The sequence below is a fragment of the Pelodiscus sinensis genome, chromosome 6 (assembly GCF_049634645.1).
Source record: "Pelodiscus sinensis isolate JC-2024 chromosome 6, ASM4963464v1, whole genome shotgun sequence".
Taxonomy (NCBI): domain Eukaryota; kingdom Metazoa; phylum Chordata; order Testudines; family Trionychidae; genus Pelodiscus; species Pelodiscus sinensis.
The window spans coordinates 95,740,832-95,755,655 of NC_134716.1; the positions used below are offsets into that span (position 1 = coordinate 95,740,832).

Consider the following 14,824-nt stretch of genomic DNA (forward strand, 5'->3'; position numbering starts at 1 on the left):
GGATTAACTACTTCCTATAGTCAAGGAACTAATGGCATCTGAGCTTCTACAAGATCTTTTTTGTGCCTGTACCAATAGGGGTCATTGCACATTGTCTGTAGTCTGAATAATCTTCCCTACACATGGTTGTGTACATGCAATGGGAGTGAAAAAAAACAGTAAATCACATACATTTTAGGGATGTGAACGTAGAATCAGGTAAACCGTTTACCGGCTTATCGGTTAATGTTCAGTTACAGGCAGGTTCCCGCCCCGCTTCTGGGGAGCTGGCTGCCGTCCCATGCTCTGAGTTTTTCAGCAGTTACACATTGACACACTTACCCACATTTTAACTTCCCTAATACACACACTCAACAATCATGGTAATAAACAAGACAACAATGTTGTCTAGAGAGCTCATTAGCACTACTACATTTCAACAACACAATTTGATTTTTTTTTTTTTTTTTGGCCTTTTAGATTGTTGTTGTAATGCTTTGAGATCAAGAAATCCAATTTTATGGCATGAAATGATGGCCATTAAACAGAAAATCATGCTAATATTTCAGTCTGGTCATTTTAGTGTGTGTGTGTCTTTATGCTAACAGCACCAATTGACAACTCCATTCACCTAAAGGATATTCTGTTTGGGGCTTTAAGCCTTTAGAATCAGAGGTCTCTAAACATACTTTTGCATGCTATTATGTTCTGAGATTATTTAATTCATGCAATTTGGGTAGTTCCACACAAAAACTAGCAATTTGTTAGTAAGCAAAAAAGTTGCTTGACCAGCAATCAGAAGCAAAATTGTCCACATTCCTGCATGCCTAGCTCTCTCAAATTCAGATCCTAAATTGCTAAGATTTAAAGAGTCTTAAAATAACTAATCAAGAGTCATGACCAAGTTTTGAAGTTCGGAGTTTTTCTAAGAGAATTTCAAATTCAAACCTGGAACTCCCCATCACCACCTATAATGCTTCCTCTTTTTTTTCCTTAAAATGCTCCCTCAAAACAAACTTCAAGCTTGCATGGAAAAAGTTAATTTCAATCAAACCAATGTTAATTAAATAAAAACTCTTTTTGAAACCAGCTAGATGCGTTCATTCACCTTCCACATAACTATACACTTACACTGTATACTGTATTAATCAAGCTATTCCCCAGAATCAGCTCTCAATTAAATGTAGTATCTGATAGCACTGTGGCAAAAAAAAAAAAAAAAAAAAAAAAAAAAAAAACACACCCCCACACACCCCACCACCACCTCCCCACACACACAACCACCTTGAAAATCCAAATTGAGTGTAATCTATGCAAAGATGTCACAAGCCTGCAGAAAGATTGAAAAAAAAAATAGCTCTGAAATGTAATACCCATTGAGATGGATGTTGGCTTATCGGTTAATCATGTAGTCGTCTACACGCCAACATCCCTATAATGTACATGAGATTCACAAATCTCTAACCAATTTATTCAATGGACAGTAACTCTCATATCAACCAAATTCTATTGACAATCTGATCTGAAGACAGAGTAAATATAAACTCAGTAGGTTTCTCCAAATAGCTCAAAAGTTCCTTTAATTAATTCTTCAGTAAGTTTTAACAATAAACGCTCTCAACTTGTTAAATATTAATGTTCCATTTATTTAAAACAGACTGTCAGCTCCATATAATGAAGTTAAGCTATAAATGAGTTTAGAATTTATATACAAGTTCAAATTATATAAAGTATCACATTTGCTGAAGTTAATTTGTGCACATAAAAAGTCAGACAGTTCACATTTTCACCACATGATGGAGCTAATACTCTGTCAAGCCTGTGTTGGAAAGGAAAGTAACAGTTTTGCAATCAGGATTGCTTGTTAATATTTGAAAACTGAGGAATTACCTGACATTCCATTCTTCTAGCAAAGAGAAACAAAACTGATATTCAAGAACATGGGAGATGAAAGCTTGCTGCTCTATACAAAGTAATAGGATAGTCTCGCAAAAGCCATTAAAAGTTTATCAGAATAGGTACAAAAAATTCTCTACTGTGCTTGTCTCATCCTTCCAACCTCCTCCCAAAATACAAACAGCCTATCAAAAAGGAACTTCCAGGAATAGGTCAAGTCACATTTAGCTTGGCTAGAACATGGAATTCAGACAATGTTCACAAAACCCTTATTTCTTGGTGTTGGGTTCTCAGTGCTAAATGCATTTTGTATTAGTGCCTAGGTTAGTTATTAAGTGAAGAGGTTTAATGACAATGATGTATTAGCTAGAAAAAGTACTGTCAAAAGATATATGTAAGAAGCTGACAGGAGCTGCAGACAGGGGAGTTTGAGACGGACCGCTAGAGATCCCGTCGCTGAACAGGCTACTTGGTGAGAGTATTCGCTTAGGGTGTGAGTTTGCTCAAGTGTTTGAATTTTGTTTGTTGAATTCTGAATCTGATTTCAGGTGACTGAAGTTTCAGTTTCAGCTGCTGTGGCAGTTGGGACTGAGTGCCTGACCCTTTGTTCCCTCAATTGCTCTCTTGATTGCATCTGGTCAGCCTTCCCCGTGTGACTCATGAGGGGGCAGGCTTGGCCTAGGCAAGCAGGCTTTAAAAGCCAGAGCGACCAGGGAGCAAAGCGGACAGGAGCTGCAGACAGGGGAGTTTGAGACGGGGTTTGACAGAGAGAAGCCTACGATGGACAGGAAGACCCGCAACACCTGTGCCAGCACTGCTTCTGTCTCTTCCACTGGCACCTGTAGCCAGACAGAGCACCTGAGCATGGATGCCTCTACTCAGATCCTGGTGTGGTTTTGCAGGGACTGTGGATTGCAATTCCCACTTATTGATATCCAGACTGGGGAGATCATCCAACGCGAAAGGTGCCTGCTGGTGGAATCTTTCAGGCAGCAAATGGCAGAGTTACAGGAGGAGGTGGCTAGGTTGAGGAGCACCCGCATCCATGAGAAATTCCTGGACCGTGCTCATGAGGAGACAGCTGAGGTAGCTGTTCTAGTACACAAGACTGGGGACACACCACTGGTGGAGGAAACAGCTCAGGGTGGACAGTGGCAGCTGGTTACTTCTGGCAGCAGTCACTGCTCCACCCCTGCTCCGAACCTCCCGCCGTGGTACTAGGAAACTGTTATGCTTATCTCCTGTATAAAGAAGAGCAATCACCCCCTACACTGGAGGAAGAGAAGCCCCGTACTCCCAAGGCTGGGAGGTCTGCTGCCACCACTGCAAATAGGAAACATAGGGTAGTGGTGGTTGGAGACTCTCTTCTCAGGGAGACGGAGTAACCCATCTGTCGCCATGACATTTCATCTCAGGAGGTATGCTGTCTGCCGGGGGCCCGTATCTGAGATGTTACAGAGGCACTGTCGAGGATTATCCGGCCCTCTGACTACTACCCCATGCTACGCATCCATGTGGGAACTACTGTGAGTTGTGACACTGAGTGGATCAAGAATGACTACAGGGCTCTGGGGGTACAGGTGAAGGAATTTGGATCGCAGATGGTATTCTCTTCAATCCTTCCTGTCGAAGGTAGGGGCTCAGGCAGAGACAGGTGCATTCTGGAGGTGAATGCCTGGCTGCGAAGATGGCATCACCAGGAGGGCTTTGGCTTCCTCGACCATGGGATGCTATTCCAGAAAGGAGGGTCAGGGCAAAACTGGGAGGCAAGGTCAAAACAGGATCTTAGATGCCTATATACAAATGCAAGAAGTATGGGAAATAAGCAGGAAGAACTGGAAGTGCTAATAAATACAATTATGATATTGTTGGTATCACAGAAACTTGGTGGGATAATACACGATTGGAATGTTTGTATGGAAGGGTATAGCTTGCTCAGGAAGGACAGACAGGGAAAAAAGGGAAGAGGTGTTGCCTTATACATTAAAAATAAACACACTTGGAGTGAGGTGGAGATGGACATAGGAGATGGAAGTGTTGAAAGTCTCTGGGTTAGGCTAAAAGGGATTAAAAACAAAGGTGATGTCATGCTAGGAGTCTACTACAGGCCACCTACCCAGGTGGAAGAAGTGGATGAGGCTTTTTTTAAACAACTAACAATCATCCGAAGCCCAAGATTTGGTGGTGATGGGGAACTTCAACTACCCAGATATATGTTGGGAAAATAACACTGCAGAGCACAGACTATCCAATAAGTTCTTGGACTGCATTGGAGACAACTTTTTATTTCACAAGGTTGAAAAAACTACCGGGGGGGAGCTGTTCTAGATTTGATCCTAACAAATAGGGAGGAACTAGTTGAGAATTTGAAAATGGAAGGCAACTTGGGTGAAAGTGATCATGAAATCATAGAGTTCACAATTCTAAGGAAGAGTAGAAGGGAGAACACCGAAATAGAGACAATGGATTTCAAGAAGGCGGATTTTGGTAAGCTCAGAGAGCTGATAGGTAAGGTTCCATGGGAATCGAGACTGAGGGGGAAAAACAACTGAAGAGAGTTGGCAGTTTTTCAAAGGGACATTGTTAAGGGCCCAAAAGCAAACTATTCCAATGTGTCAGAAAGATAGAAAATACGGCATAAGACCACCTTGACTTAACCACAAGATCTTGCATGATCTAAAAATAAAAAAGGAGTCTCATAAAAAAATGGAAAGTAGGACAAATTACAAAGGATGAATATAGGCAAACAGCACAGGAATGCAGGGGCAAGATTAGAAAGGCAAAGGCACAGAATGACCTCAAACTAGCTACGGGAATAAAGGGAAACAAGACGACTTTATAAATACATTAGAAGCAAAAGGAAGACCAAGGAGAGGGTAGGCCCACTGGTCAGTGGAGGAGGGAGAAACAGTAACAGGAAACTTGGAAATGGCAGAGATGCTCAATGACTTCTTTGTTTCGGTCTTCACCGAGAAGTCTATAAGAACGCCTAACAGTGAATGCTAGTGGGAAGGGGGTAGGTTTAGAAGGTAAAAAAAAAAAAGAACAAGTCAAAAATCACTTAGAAAAGTTAGATGCCTGCAAGTCACCAGGGCCTGATAGAATGCAACCTAGAATACACTCAAGGAGCTGATAGAGGAGGTATCTGAGCCTCTACCTATCATCTTTGGAAAATCATGGGAGACAGGAGAGATTCTAGAGGACTGGAAAAGGGCAAATATAGTGTTCATTTATAAAAAGGGAAATAAGAACAACCCAGGAAACTACAGACCAGTTAGTTTAACTTCTGTGCCAGGGAAGATAATGGAGAAAGTAATTAAAGAAATGATCTGTAAACACTTGGAAAGTGGCAAGATGATAGGGAACAGCTAGCATGGATTTGTAAAGAACAAATCATGTCAAACCAATCTGATAGCTTTCTTTAATAGGATAACGAGTCTTGTGGATAAGGGAGAAGCAGTGGACGTGGTATACTTAGACTTTAGTAAGGCGTTTGATATGGTCTTGCATGGCATTCTTATCAATAAACTAGGTAAATACAACTTAGATGGGGCTACTATAAGATGGGTGCATAACTGGCTGGATAACCGTACTCAAGAGAGTAGTTACTAATGGTTCACAATCCTGCTGGAAAGGCATAACAAGTGGGGTTCCGCAGGGGTCTGTTTTGGGACCGGCTCTTTCAGTATCTTAATCAACGATTTAGATATTGGTATAGAAAGTACGATTATTAAGTTTGCAGATAAACCCAAGCTGGGAGGGGTTGCGACTAATCTGGAGGATAGGGTCATACTTCAAAATGACCTGGACAAATTGGAGAAATGGTCTGAGGTAAACAGGATGAAGTTTAGTAAAGACAAATGCAAAGTGCTCCACTTAGGAAGGAACAATCAGTTTCATACATACAGAATGGGAAGCGACTGTCTGGGAAGGAGTACGGAACAAAAGGATGTAGGGGATATAGTGAAACACAAACTGAATATGAGTCAGCAGCGTGATGCTGTTGCAAAGAAAGCAAACATGATTCTGGGATGCATTGACAGGTGTGTTGTGAGCAAGACACAAGAAGTCATTCTTCCGCTCTACTCTGTGCTGGTCAGGCCTCAGTTGGAGTATTGTGTCCGGTTCTGGGCACCGCATTTCAAGAAAGATGTGGAGAAATTGGAGAGGGTCCAGAGAAGAGCAACAAGAATGATTAAAGGTCTAGAGAACATGACCTATGAGGGAAGACTGAAGAAATTGGGTTTGTTTAGTTTAGAAAAGAGAAGACTGAGGGGGGACATGACAGCAGTTTTCAGATATCTAAAAGGGTGTCACAAGGAGGAGGGAGAAAACTTGTTCATCTTGGCCTCTGAGGATAGAACAAGAAGCAAAGGGCTTAAACTGCAGCAAGGGAGGTTTAGGTTGGACATTAGGAAAAAATTCCTAACTGTCAGGGTAGTCAGACACTGGAATAAATTGCCCAGGGAGGTTGTGGAATCTCCATCTCTGGAGATATTTAAGAGGAGGTTAGATAAATGTCTATCAGGGATGGTCTAGACCAGTGGTCCCCAACCATTTGGGGTTGCCGGGCGCCGGGGGGCGTGGCCGTTCGCCTGCCGGGCGGGGCCCCCCCCATAGCCGCATTCCGGGGGCCGGCACTAGCGCTCTCTCCTCCCCCCCCCCCCAAGCGCCACGCGCCCGGGGCCGGCACTAGCGCTCTCCCCCCCCCCCCCCCCCCCAAGCGCCGCGCGCCCGGGGCCAGGCCAGCCCTGAGCACTTGGCAGGCGCTGCCATGGCGCCCGCGGGCACCGTGTTGGGGACCACGGGTCTAGACAGTATTTGGTCCTGCCATAAGGGGAGGGGACTGGACTCGACCTCTCGAGGTCCCTTCCAGTCCTAGTATTCTATGATTCTTCAACAAGTTTGAACAGAACACATGCTAAACCAGAGGTGGACAAACATTTTGGCCTGAGAACTATATATTGGTATGCAAATTGTATGGAGGACCATGAACGCTTGCGAAATTGGGGGGTGGTCAGAATGCAAGATGGGTCAGGGCTATAGCTTGGGGCGACAGCTCTAGTGTGGAACCAGAGATGAGGGCTTTGGGGTGCAGGAGGGATGCTCTGAACTGTGGCCAAAAGGTGCGAAGGAGATTAGGGTTGGGGCTATGGGGAGGTCCTGGGGTACAGGGTCCCAGTGACACTTCAAGCAGTTCCCAGAAACAACCACATTCCCTCCCCACCCCACAGACAATGCTCCTATGCAGAGGTGCAGACAGGCAGATCTGCACACTGTCCTTTCCGCAGGTACTGCCCCCCTACAGCTCCCACTGGCCACAGTTCCCAGTCAAAGGGAGCAGCACAGCCAGCGCTAGGGCCAGGGGCAGCTGGGCAGAGTGCTCTGGATGCCTCCTATCCCACTCAATGGGAGCTCAAGAACAGGAATAAAAAATATCCGTCGGGCCTCACCCCTGCTCTAAACATATCTTGTTTAAGTGATCACATTTATAGCACTAGATAGGGATTTTGAAGCTTGCAAGTATCTATCAGGATTTTTTTTGAAGCCCAGGGCATTTGAATTCCAGAGGATCTTTTTTCTCTTATAGTTTTTATAATCCTAATTAAAAATAAACTGATAATAGGATCTTGAAGATGCTGAAATTTAAAGGACCTTGACACTGTAGCTCACCAAAAAGTATCAGAGAGGAGTTCGTCTGCCATATAAAAAACCTAAATAAAGATCTTGTTTATAAAAGCAATAAGATGATGAGAGCTGTTAATATCGAGAATCACCAGAAAAAAACAAAACACTGTACCTCTTTCTAATCTGTACTTTTGGTTTCAAACGAAGATCTACCCTAGTGACTGCTCTTCCTAGGTGGCTGCTTATAAGGAAACCAGGAAGTTGGGATCAGACGTGGATGTGGTTATGTTTAGACAAATAACCCTTCCTCTTCCTAAATTATGTTCTCATCTTAAACCAGGGCTGAACAATACTTAAAAACAAAGATGCTTAAATAAAAGCTGCAAGGTCCACTGAATACATTCCACCTTCCTACTTTTTTAAAAAATTTAACGACTTTACAATGGGGGAACCTGAAATCACAATATCACTGGGCAGCTGTCAATGTTATCAACAAAAGCTCAGATATAAAAGGCTGAACACTGGGAAATGAAATCAGTGATGCCAGAAACCTGGCTTTCACTGGAAGTTGCTACTTCATAATGACAAAATAAGTACACCAATGGAGGGGGCTAAAAATCTCTTTTCAAGTATCACAGAGGCTATTTTTTTTAATTTCTCTAGGACATCCTTGCATATTCAGAATGACTCCAGAAAAGGTACCTTGGTTGATGATGGCGGAGTAGGAAAATTAAGCCAGGCTGGAGCAAAGTCATGCTGCGCCATTTAGGTCCAGTCTCTCCAAATCAGTGAAACAAGGCTTCAGCACCTCATGGCAAGTCCCTGGCATTTGGAAAAGAAAGTGGATACATTTTACACTTGTATCTTAATAGCAGGACACATAATTGTGTCTTATTTCCAACCATGCCTAGATTTTCTGATATTACTTCCAGGAACAAATCTGCTCCCACCCTGTAATATCAGAGTTCCTCATACATTACTGACTACCCTCAGCATCTGTGAAGTAGGTTGGTATTATTTACAACTACGGAACAAGACACAGACTAAGTGACTTTTGCAAGATTTCACAAGAAATCTGTAGCAGAGTCAGCTCCTACATCCCAGGTCAAGACCATACTTAGTCTTAAAGAATTTTTAAAATCCGAATACCTACAGTTAGGCCTCTAAACCAATATTTAGGCATCTAATGAAGTGGTTTGATATTCAGAGTGGAGAAACACTCAGAATACTCATTAGAAATAACACACTGTGGAATATCAGTTTCTCTAAAAGGCAGGCCCCTTTGATCAAGTATTCTAGAATTAAGGGTCTGTGATTTTGTAAGGATTACAATTTTATCACAATAAAGTACCCTTTCCAATAACTGTTCAGTAGAATTTTCTCAGCTGAAGTTAAATATAAAGTTTGGGGAGATGAAGCTTTGTTTATCAAAAGGAATAGTGTTAAATATAATTAATACCAAAATTAAATGATTGATGACTCAGCTATATGCCCCATGTATTTTTTACTTAGAGATTACCTAATTAGAAACTGCTAAAAGACACTTCAACATACATTAACAAAGCACAGAATTGTATTTTTGTACTGTTTTGTGAGTCAAACATTTACCATTTCAAAGGACTCAATTTCTGAGTACTTGAAATGTGGGAAGTACAACAGTTTGAATACAATGCTGGAGGAAAAAGTCACAAAATAGTTACTAAAATGAACGAAAGTATTACAAAGAGATATATAATCTATACAGGTTGGACCACTATGGTTCGGCATGCTCAGGACCAGGCTGGTCCCAAATGAGGGGCTTTGCCAGACCACGGGAGATTTCTCCCTTCATAGCTCATGCTGCCCCATGTTAGATATCTGCTGCCCCAGCTCCTCCCTCCCCCCCAGAGCTCCCCATCATGCCACCTGCTCTCTCCCTCCCCCCCAAACACAGGATTCCCATCTGAGCCCCTCCCCTCACACCCGCCCTTCACTCCTGCCTTGCAGCCAGACCTCCCTGTTCCTGGGCTCTGTGGTCTAGGAACATGATGTTGTTGGACCAAAAAGTCATGGTTTAGCTATGCTGCTTTAGTGAGGGTATTATGATAACAGGAGGGGTTCTCTCATTGTATAAGTATTCCACCTCTCCAAGAGGTGATAGGACAATTTCCCTATTAACCTAATGCGGTCTATAAGCAGGGGTTAGGTTGATTTAACTGCATCAATGTGAAAAAAAAATCTACATCCTTCTGCAATGTACTTGTCCAATTTCCTTGTGTAGATCATAGTCTTAGTTGCTATGTCCCAATGCTTATGCAAGAAAATTGACAAGTTTGGGGCTTAGACAAGACTGCTGATCCTTAGAAATCAACCTGTACAGATTGAACCTCAACCAGGATTCTCTGGTCCAGCAACGGTCGTGGTTCGGCTAGGAACCATAGAATACTAGAACTGGAAGGGACCTTGCCCTCACAGCAGAATCATGCACCACCTACACCAGTGTTTCTCAATCTTTTTTTATAAAGTATCCCTTTAAACAAATGTGCTGCAATGGTAGGAAAAAAACCTGCCTGAAAACTATAGGTACTGGGGGTACTTATAATTTTTTTTTAAACAACTTAATTGTAGCCAAATCGGAGATGAAATTTTTGGGTATAAAAAGTACAAAAATAATAAAGCACTGTAAAACTCAAAAATTCAGTTCTCTCAAATTTCAGTTGTGTTGATGTACCCTCCAGACGTCTCTCAAGTACCCCTAGGGTACATGTACACTGGTTGAGAAACACTTATCTAGACCATCCCTGATAGCATAACCTGCTCTTAACTCCAGAGATGGAGATTCCACAGTCTCCCTATGCAATTTATTCCAGCATTTAACCTCCGTAACAGTTAGGACATTTTTCCTCATGTCCAACCTAACCTCCCTTGCTGCAGTTTAAGCCCATTGCTTCTTGTCCTATCATCAGAGGCCAAGGAAAACAATTTTTCTCCCCCCTCCTTGTGACACCCTTTTAGATATCTGAAAACTGCTATCATATCCCCTCCTAGTCTTCTCCTTCATAAACTAAACAAGCCCAATGATTTCAGTCTTCCCTTATAGCTCATATTCTCTAGACCTTTAACCACTCTTATTACTCTTCTCTGGACCTTATCCAATTTCTCCACACCTTTCTTGAAATGTGGTGCTCAGAACTGGACACAACACTCCAATTAAGGCCTAATCAGCACAGAAGAGAGAGGAAGAATGACTTTTCGTGTCTTGCTCACAACACTCCTATTAATGCATCCCAGAATCATTCCCCCCCCCCTTTTTTTTTTTAAACACAAGTGTCGCACTGTTGGCTCATATTTAGCTTGTGGTCCACTATGACACCTAGATCCCTTTCTGCAGTACTCCTTCCTAGACAGTGGCTTCCCATTCTGTATGTGTGAAACTGATTGTTCTTCTTAAGTGCAGTACTTTGCATTTTTCCTTATTAAACTTCAGCCTATTTACCTCAGACCATTTCTCCAGTTTGTCCAGATCATTTTGAATTATGACTCTATCCTAAAGCAGTTGCAACTCCTCCCAGCTTGGTAACATCGACAAACTTAATAAGTGTACTCTCTATGCCAATATCTAAATCACTGATGAAGATATTGAACAGAACTGGTCCCAAAACAGACCCCTGCAGAATCCCACTAGACCAGTGTTTCTCAAATAGTGCTCCACAGAGCCCCAGGGCTCCACGAGACATCTCCAGGGGCTCTGCAAGGTTGACAAACTGGAAACATCGATAGGTACAACACATACAATCAGTGGACCGCTGCATAAATTTTCATGCATGTAAAAGGCTCCAAAGCCCAAAGAGTTTGAGAACTGTTGCACTACACTATTACAGAATAACCTTCCCATATGGGAAGTTTTTCTCTAATCCCAGACTATTAGTAGTTGGCTTATGCTCTGAAACAAGAGGTTTTTCATCCCTTCTTGAAAAATCATGCCATTTTATGTGATCGCAGATGCTCATACCTATAAGTGTATAATGCTTTTTTTAATCCCGCTAAACCAGTGTTGCTTAAACTTTGAGGCCACGAAACACCAGTCCCCCCACTGGCCCCAGGCTCCACAAGGCATTTCAGTCTTTGAAAGGTACAAGAACCTCTACTGGGGAGCCGGGCAGGTTCTTGCTATATTTCAAAGCAGACGCTCCCCTATCAACTAATTGAATAGGGGATGGACATTCCATCGACTATTTTAATAATCTAATTTTAACATCCCTAGGCTCAGCAGGACCACAGATGTTGCTGGACCAGAGTGTCCTGATCAAGGGCCAGAGACAGGAGGCATGCAGGGGCTAGGAACCAGCCCTGCTGAGGGAGTCCACCTGCGCCAGCAGTAGAGCACCCACGACAGTGGGGCCAGGAGCCCTGTCAGTAGGCCAATGGGCTGCTGCTGCAAGGCTAAGAACCCCAACAGCAGGGCCAGTGCTATCACAGTAGAACTGGCGGGGCCAGAACCCCCGAAACTGAACCGTAGTCTGCCACAACAGGGCCAGGAGCCCTGGTGGCAGGACCACGGCTGGTGTGGCTGGTACTGCTACAGCAGCGTTGAGAGCTCTAGAGGTAGGACTGAGCTGCCAGGGCAGAGGGCTGATGGTAGATGGAGAGCCAGTGGGAAGCCAGGCCTGAAGCGGAGCCAGGTTGAGTGGGAGGGGACAGTGGTAGCAGGGCCAGAAGTGACCTGCCCTAGTCTGGCAAAATCCTTCATTCAGGACCACTCAGGTCCTGAGGGTGCTCGATCAGGGAAGGCCAAAACTATTAGAAAAAAAGTATGTACTGCCCAGTGTAGCAGGCTGACAGCACCTTCAGTGGCAGGGCAGAGGACATTTAAAGAGAAACCACAGGAGAATTAGGACAAGGGTAATTAAAGATGGGAAAAAAATTCCACCCTCAAACACGAGGAGGAGTCCTATGACACCTCAAAAACTAACAAAGGTATTTGGGCATAAGATTTACATCACATTATACTTTGCAAACAACTAAACATCAAGAAAACACCAGACAAGGTAGCATACTATCTAGAATATGGTGAGTAACTGAACTTCAACAACAAATGGGATAGAATGACAATATGCTAACATCTTGGTTTAACCAAGTTAACAAGCACACATCATGGGAAAGGAACTAAGGGTACTTTACAGCACTATTTCAGGATTCTTTCTGCATCCCGAAATAGTGCTCCCTGTATCTTGACAATGTGCCCGTTATTTCAAAATGTAATCAAATTAACAGGTGAGCTATTCCGACATCAGTAAACTTTGTTCCACAAGGATTAAGGGACCTGTTGGAATAGTGGTCTATTTCAAAACTTGGCATTGTGCAGACAGCGCCAAATTTTGAAACAGACCATCTTGAAGTAAGCTCGAAATAAGGTATGCAATTTGCATAGCTCAAATTGCATAGCTTATTTTGAGCTAGCGCCGCAGTGTAGACGCTTTAGTTAATTGAGATTTTATGTCATTGTATGTATGTTATGTTGGAAATTTACACAGAAAAAGTTAATGAATCGTGCTTGAATATTCAAGTGAATGAACAAATGCATATTTGAGTTCTCACTGTTCGATACAGTAACAGCATATTAATTTTCATGTTAAAAACAGAATTTAGAGCATATTATTCTTTGAATTTTAAAACTAGCATCCACAAACTATTGAATTCTATACCATTATGGGTATAGAACAATTATTCTGGGAGAATATAATCAAGGTATGTTATGGGGAAATAGGCAAATGGTGGTAGAGGAGAGGCATTTGGGAGGTGGAGAAGTTTGCAATGGGGAAGAATAGGGGTGAGAAGTTTGGGGTGTCACAAGGGGAGAAAGAATTGGACAGGTGAGGAGTTGGGATCTGAGGTGGCTGGTAGACAATGAGTGTGAGAGAGAGAAAGGTAAGGATCTCTGTCAACTCTACTTTCTACTCGTGTGCACCCCAAGATCTAGGGAGTCTTAAACCACTCTCCCAATCTCCAATTTGAGATGCAATATGAAGGAACTTTTCCTCTCCAGGAATGGCTGAGTCCACCGGGGACTCCTGCACATCTACTGGGGTTTAATCCCCCTCATGCCCTTCATTTGAGCCAGGCTGGTGGAGGGGTGGGAAAGGAGCTTGCTCCAGCCACTACATTTGAACTGTAATCTATTGCTCAGGGGAGTTTAAGCCCTGCTTCACCACAGGTGTCAAGATCTGCAGTGGGACTGGCCCCCCTCCATCTGTGGAGCCTGACCCCACCTCCTGCTCCCGCATGAGCCAGGTTTGGGGTGAGCTTGTTCACCACACTGGGGGCTCTGAGTCCAATGCTCTACACTCATGTGAGGATGTAGGGTCTAGGAAACCTACCCTGCCCCGCTGTATGGTGAGCTTAAGCCATGTCTACACTACAAAATTAAGTCAACCTAACTTCCACCAGCGCTGCAGTAATTCCATCACTTGTGCAGGTCTACACCTTGGCTTCTTGTGTTGGGGATGTGCCTCTTCACAAGAAATGCTTACATCAATTATACTGTCACCATGAGGCATGATGAGACAGCTCCTGAAAGCCAGCAACAGTAGATATAAGCAACAATGTCTACACTGACAGCATGTCTATCTCACTATATCAAGCTTGACCATACAACATAAAAGTCAGCATAGTGTGGCAGTTACATAGATGGAAGCGAATTTACGTGTAGACATTTCCAGGGCTCGACAAATCTGTTTATCTACTGGCCCATGGCGAGTAGATTTCAGCCGGACGCCCTGTTCACCAGCAGCGTGCACATGCGTAGTGCAGGTCTGGCACACGCGTGGTGCGGGGCTGGCAAGTGGATTTCGATGCAGTTTGTCGAGCCCTGGACATTTCCATAGTAAGGATGGCACAAACTACCTTGTGTCACCCTTACTCTGTAGTGTAGGTCAGCCCTCAGAACACGCATCAAGAACATATGGCTGATACTAAATTGAAGCCTTGTCTACACTAGCATGTTTTGCCAAAAACTGCTTTTTCTTGACAAAACAGAGTGTGTACACACCACTACATAATTTTCTTGGGGGTGGGGAGAGGAGAGGTGGTTTCACCCAATTTTGGTGACAACAAAAATTCCACCCCTGCGAGAGATGTGTCTTTTTTGAGGTGTTACTCATATTGAGAACCTACTTCACACCTTTCCAAGCCTCCTATGTTGCTGAAGGATATGAAAAGCTATGCACCACACCTAGCAACAAGCAGAACACAAAATACAGCTCTCAGAAAACGGTGATCCCTTTTAAAAGAGCCAGCCTGATGCCAAGACCTGGTCCAGCACTACCCTACAGACTTGGGGAGA

At 43.4% G+C, this 14,824-nt stretch overlaps 1 protein-coding gene across 5 annotated transcripts in view; it reads right to left on the bottom strand.

Annotated features, from left to right (window-relative positions):
- GPBP1 (GC-rich promoter binding protein 1) overlaps positions 1-14,824 on the bottom strand; it is an 80,094-nt gene that overhangs the window by 37,585 nt on the left and 27,685 nt on the right. For all 5 annotated transcript variants that reach the window (XM_075932413.1, XM_075932415.1, XM_075932414.1 and 2 more), the window contains one exon: positions 8,206-8,325. In XM_075932413.1, the coding sequence (XP_075788528.1) occupies positions 8,206-8,268 (63 nt within the window). In that variant the 5' untranslated portion in view covers positions 8,269-8,325. The remainder of the gene's footprint in view (positions 1-8,205; positions 8,326-14,824) is intronic.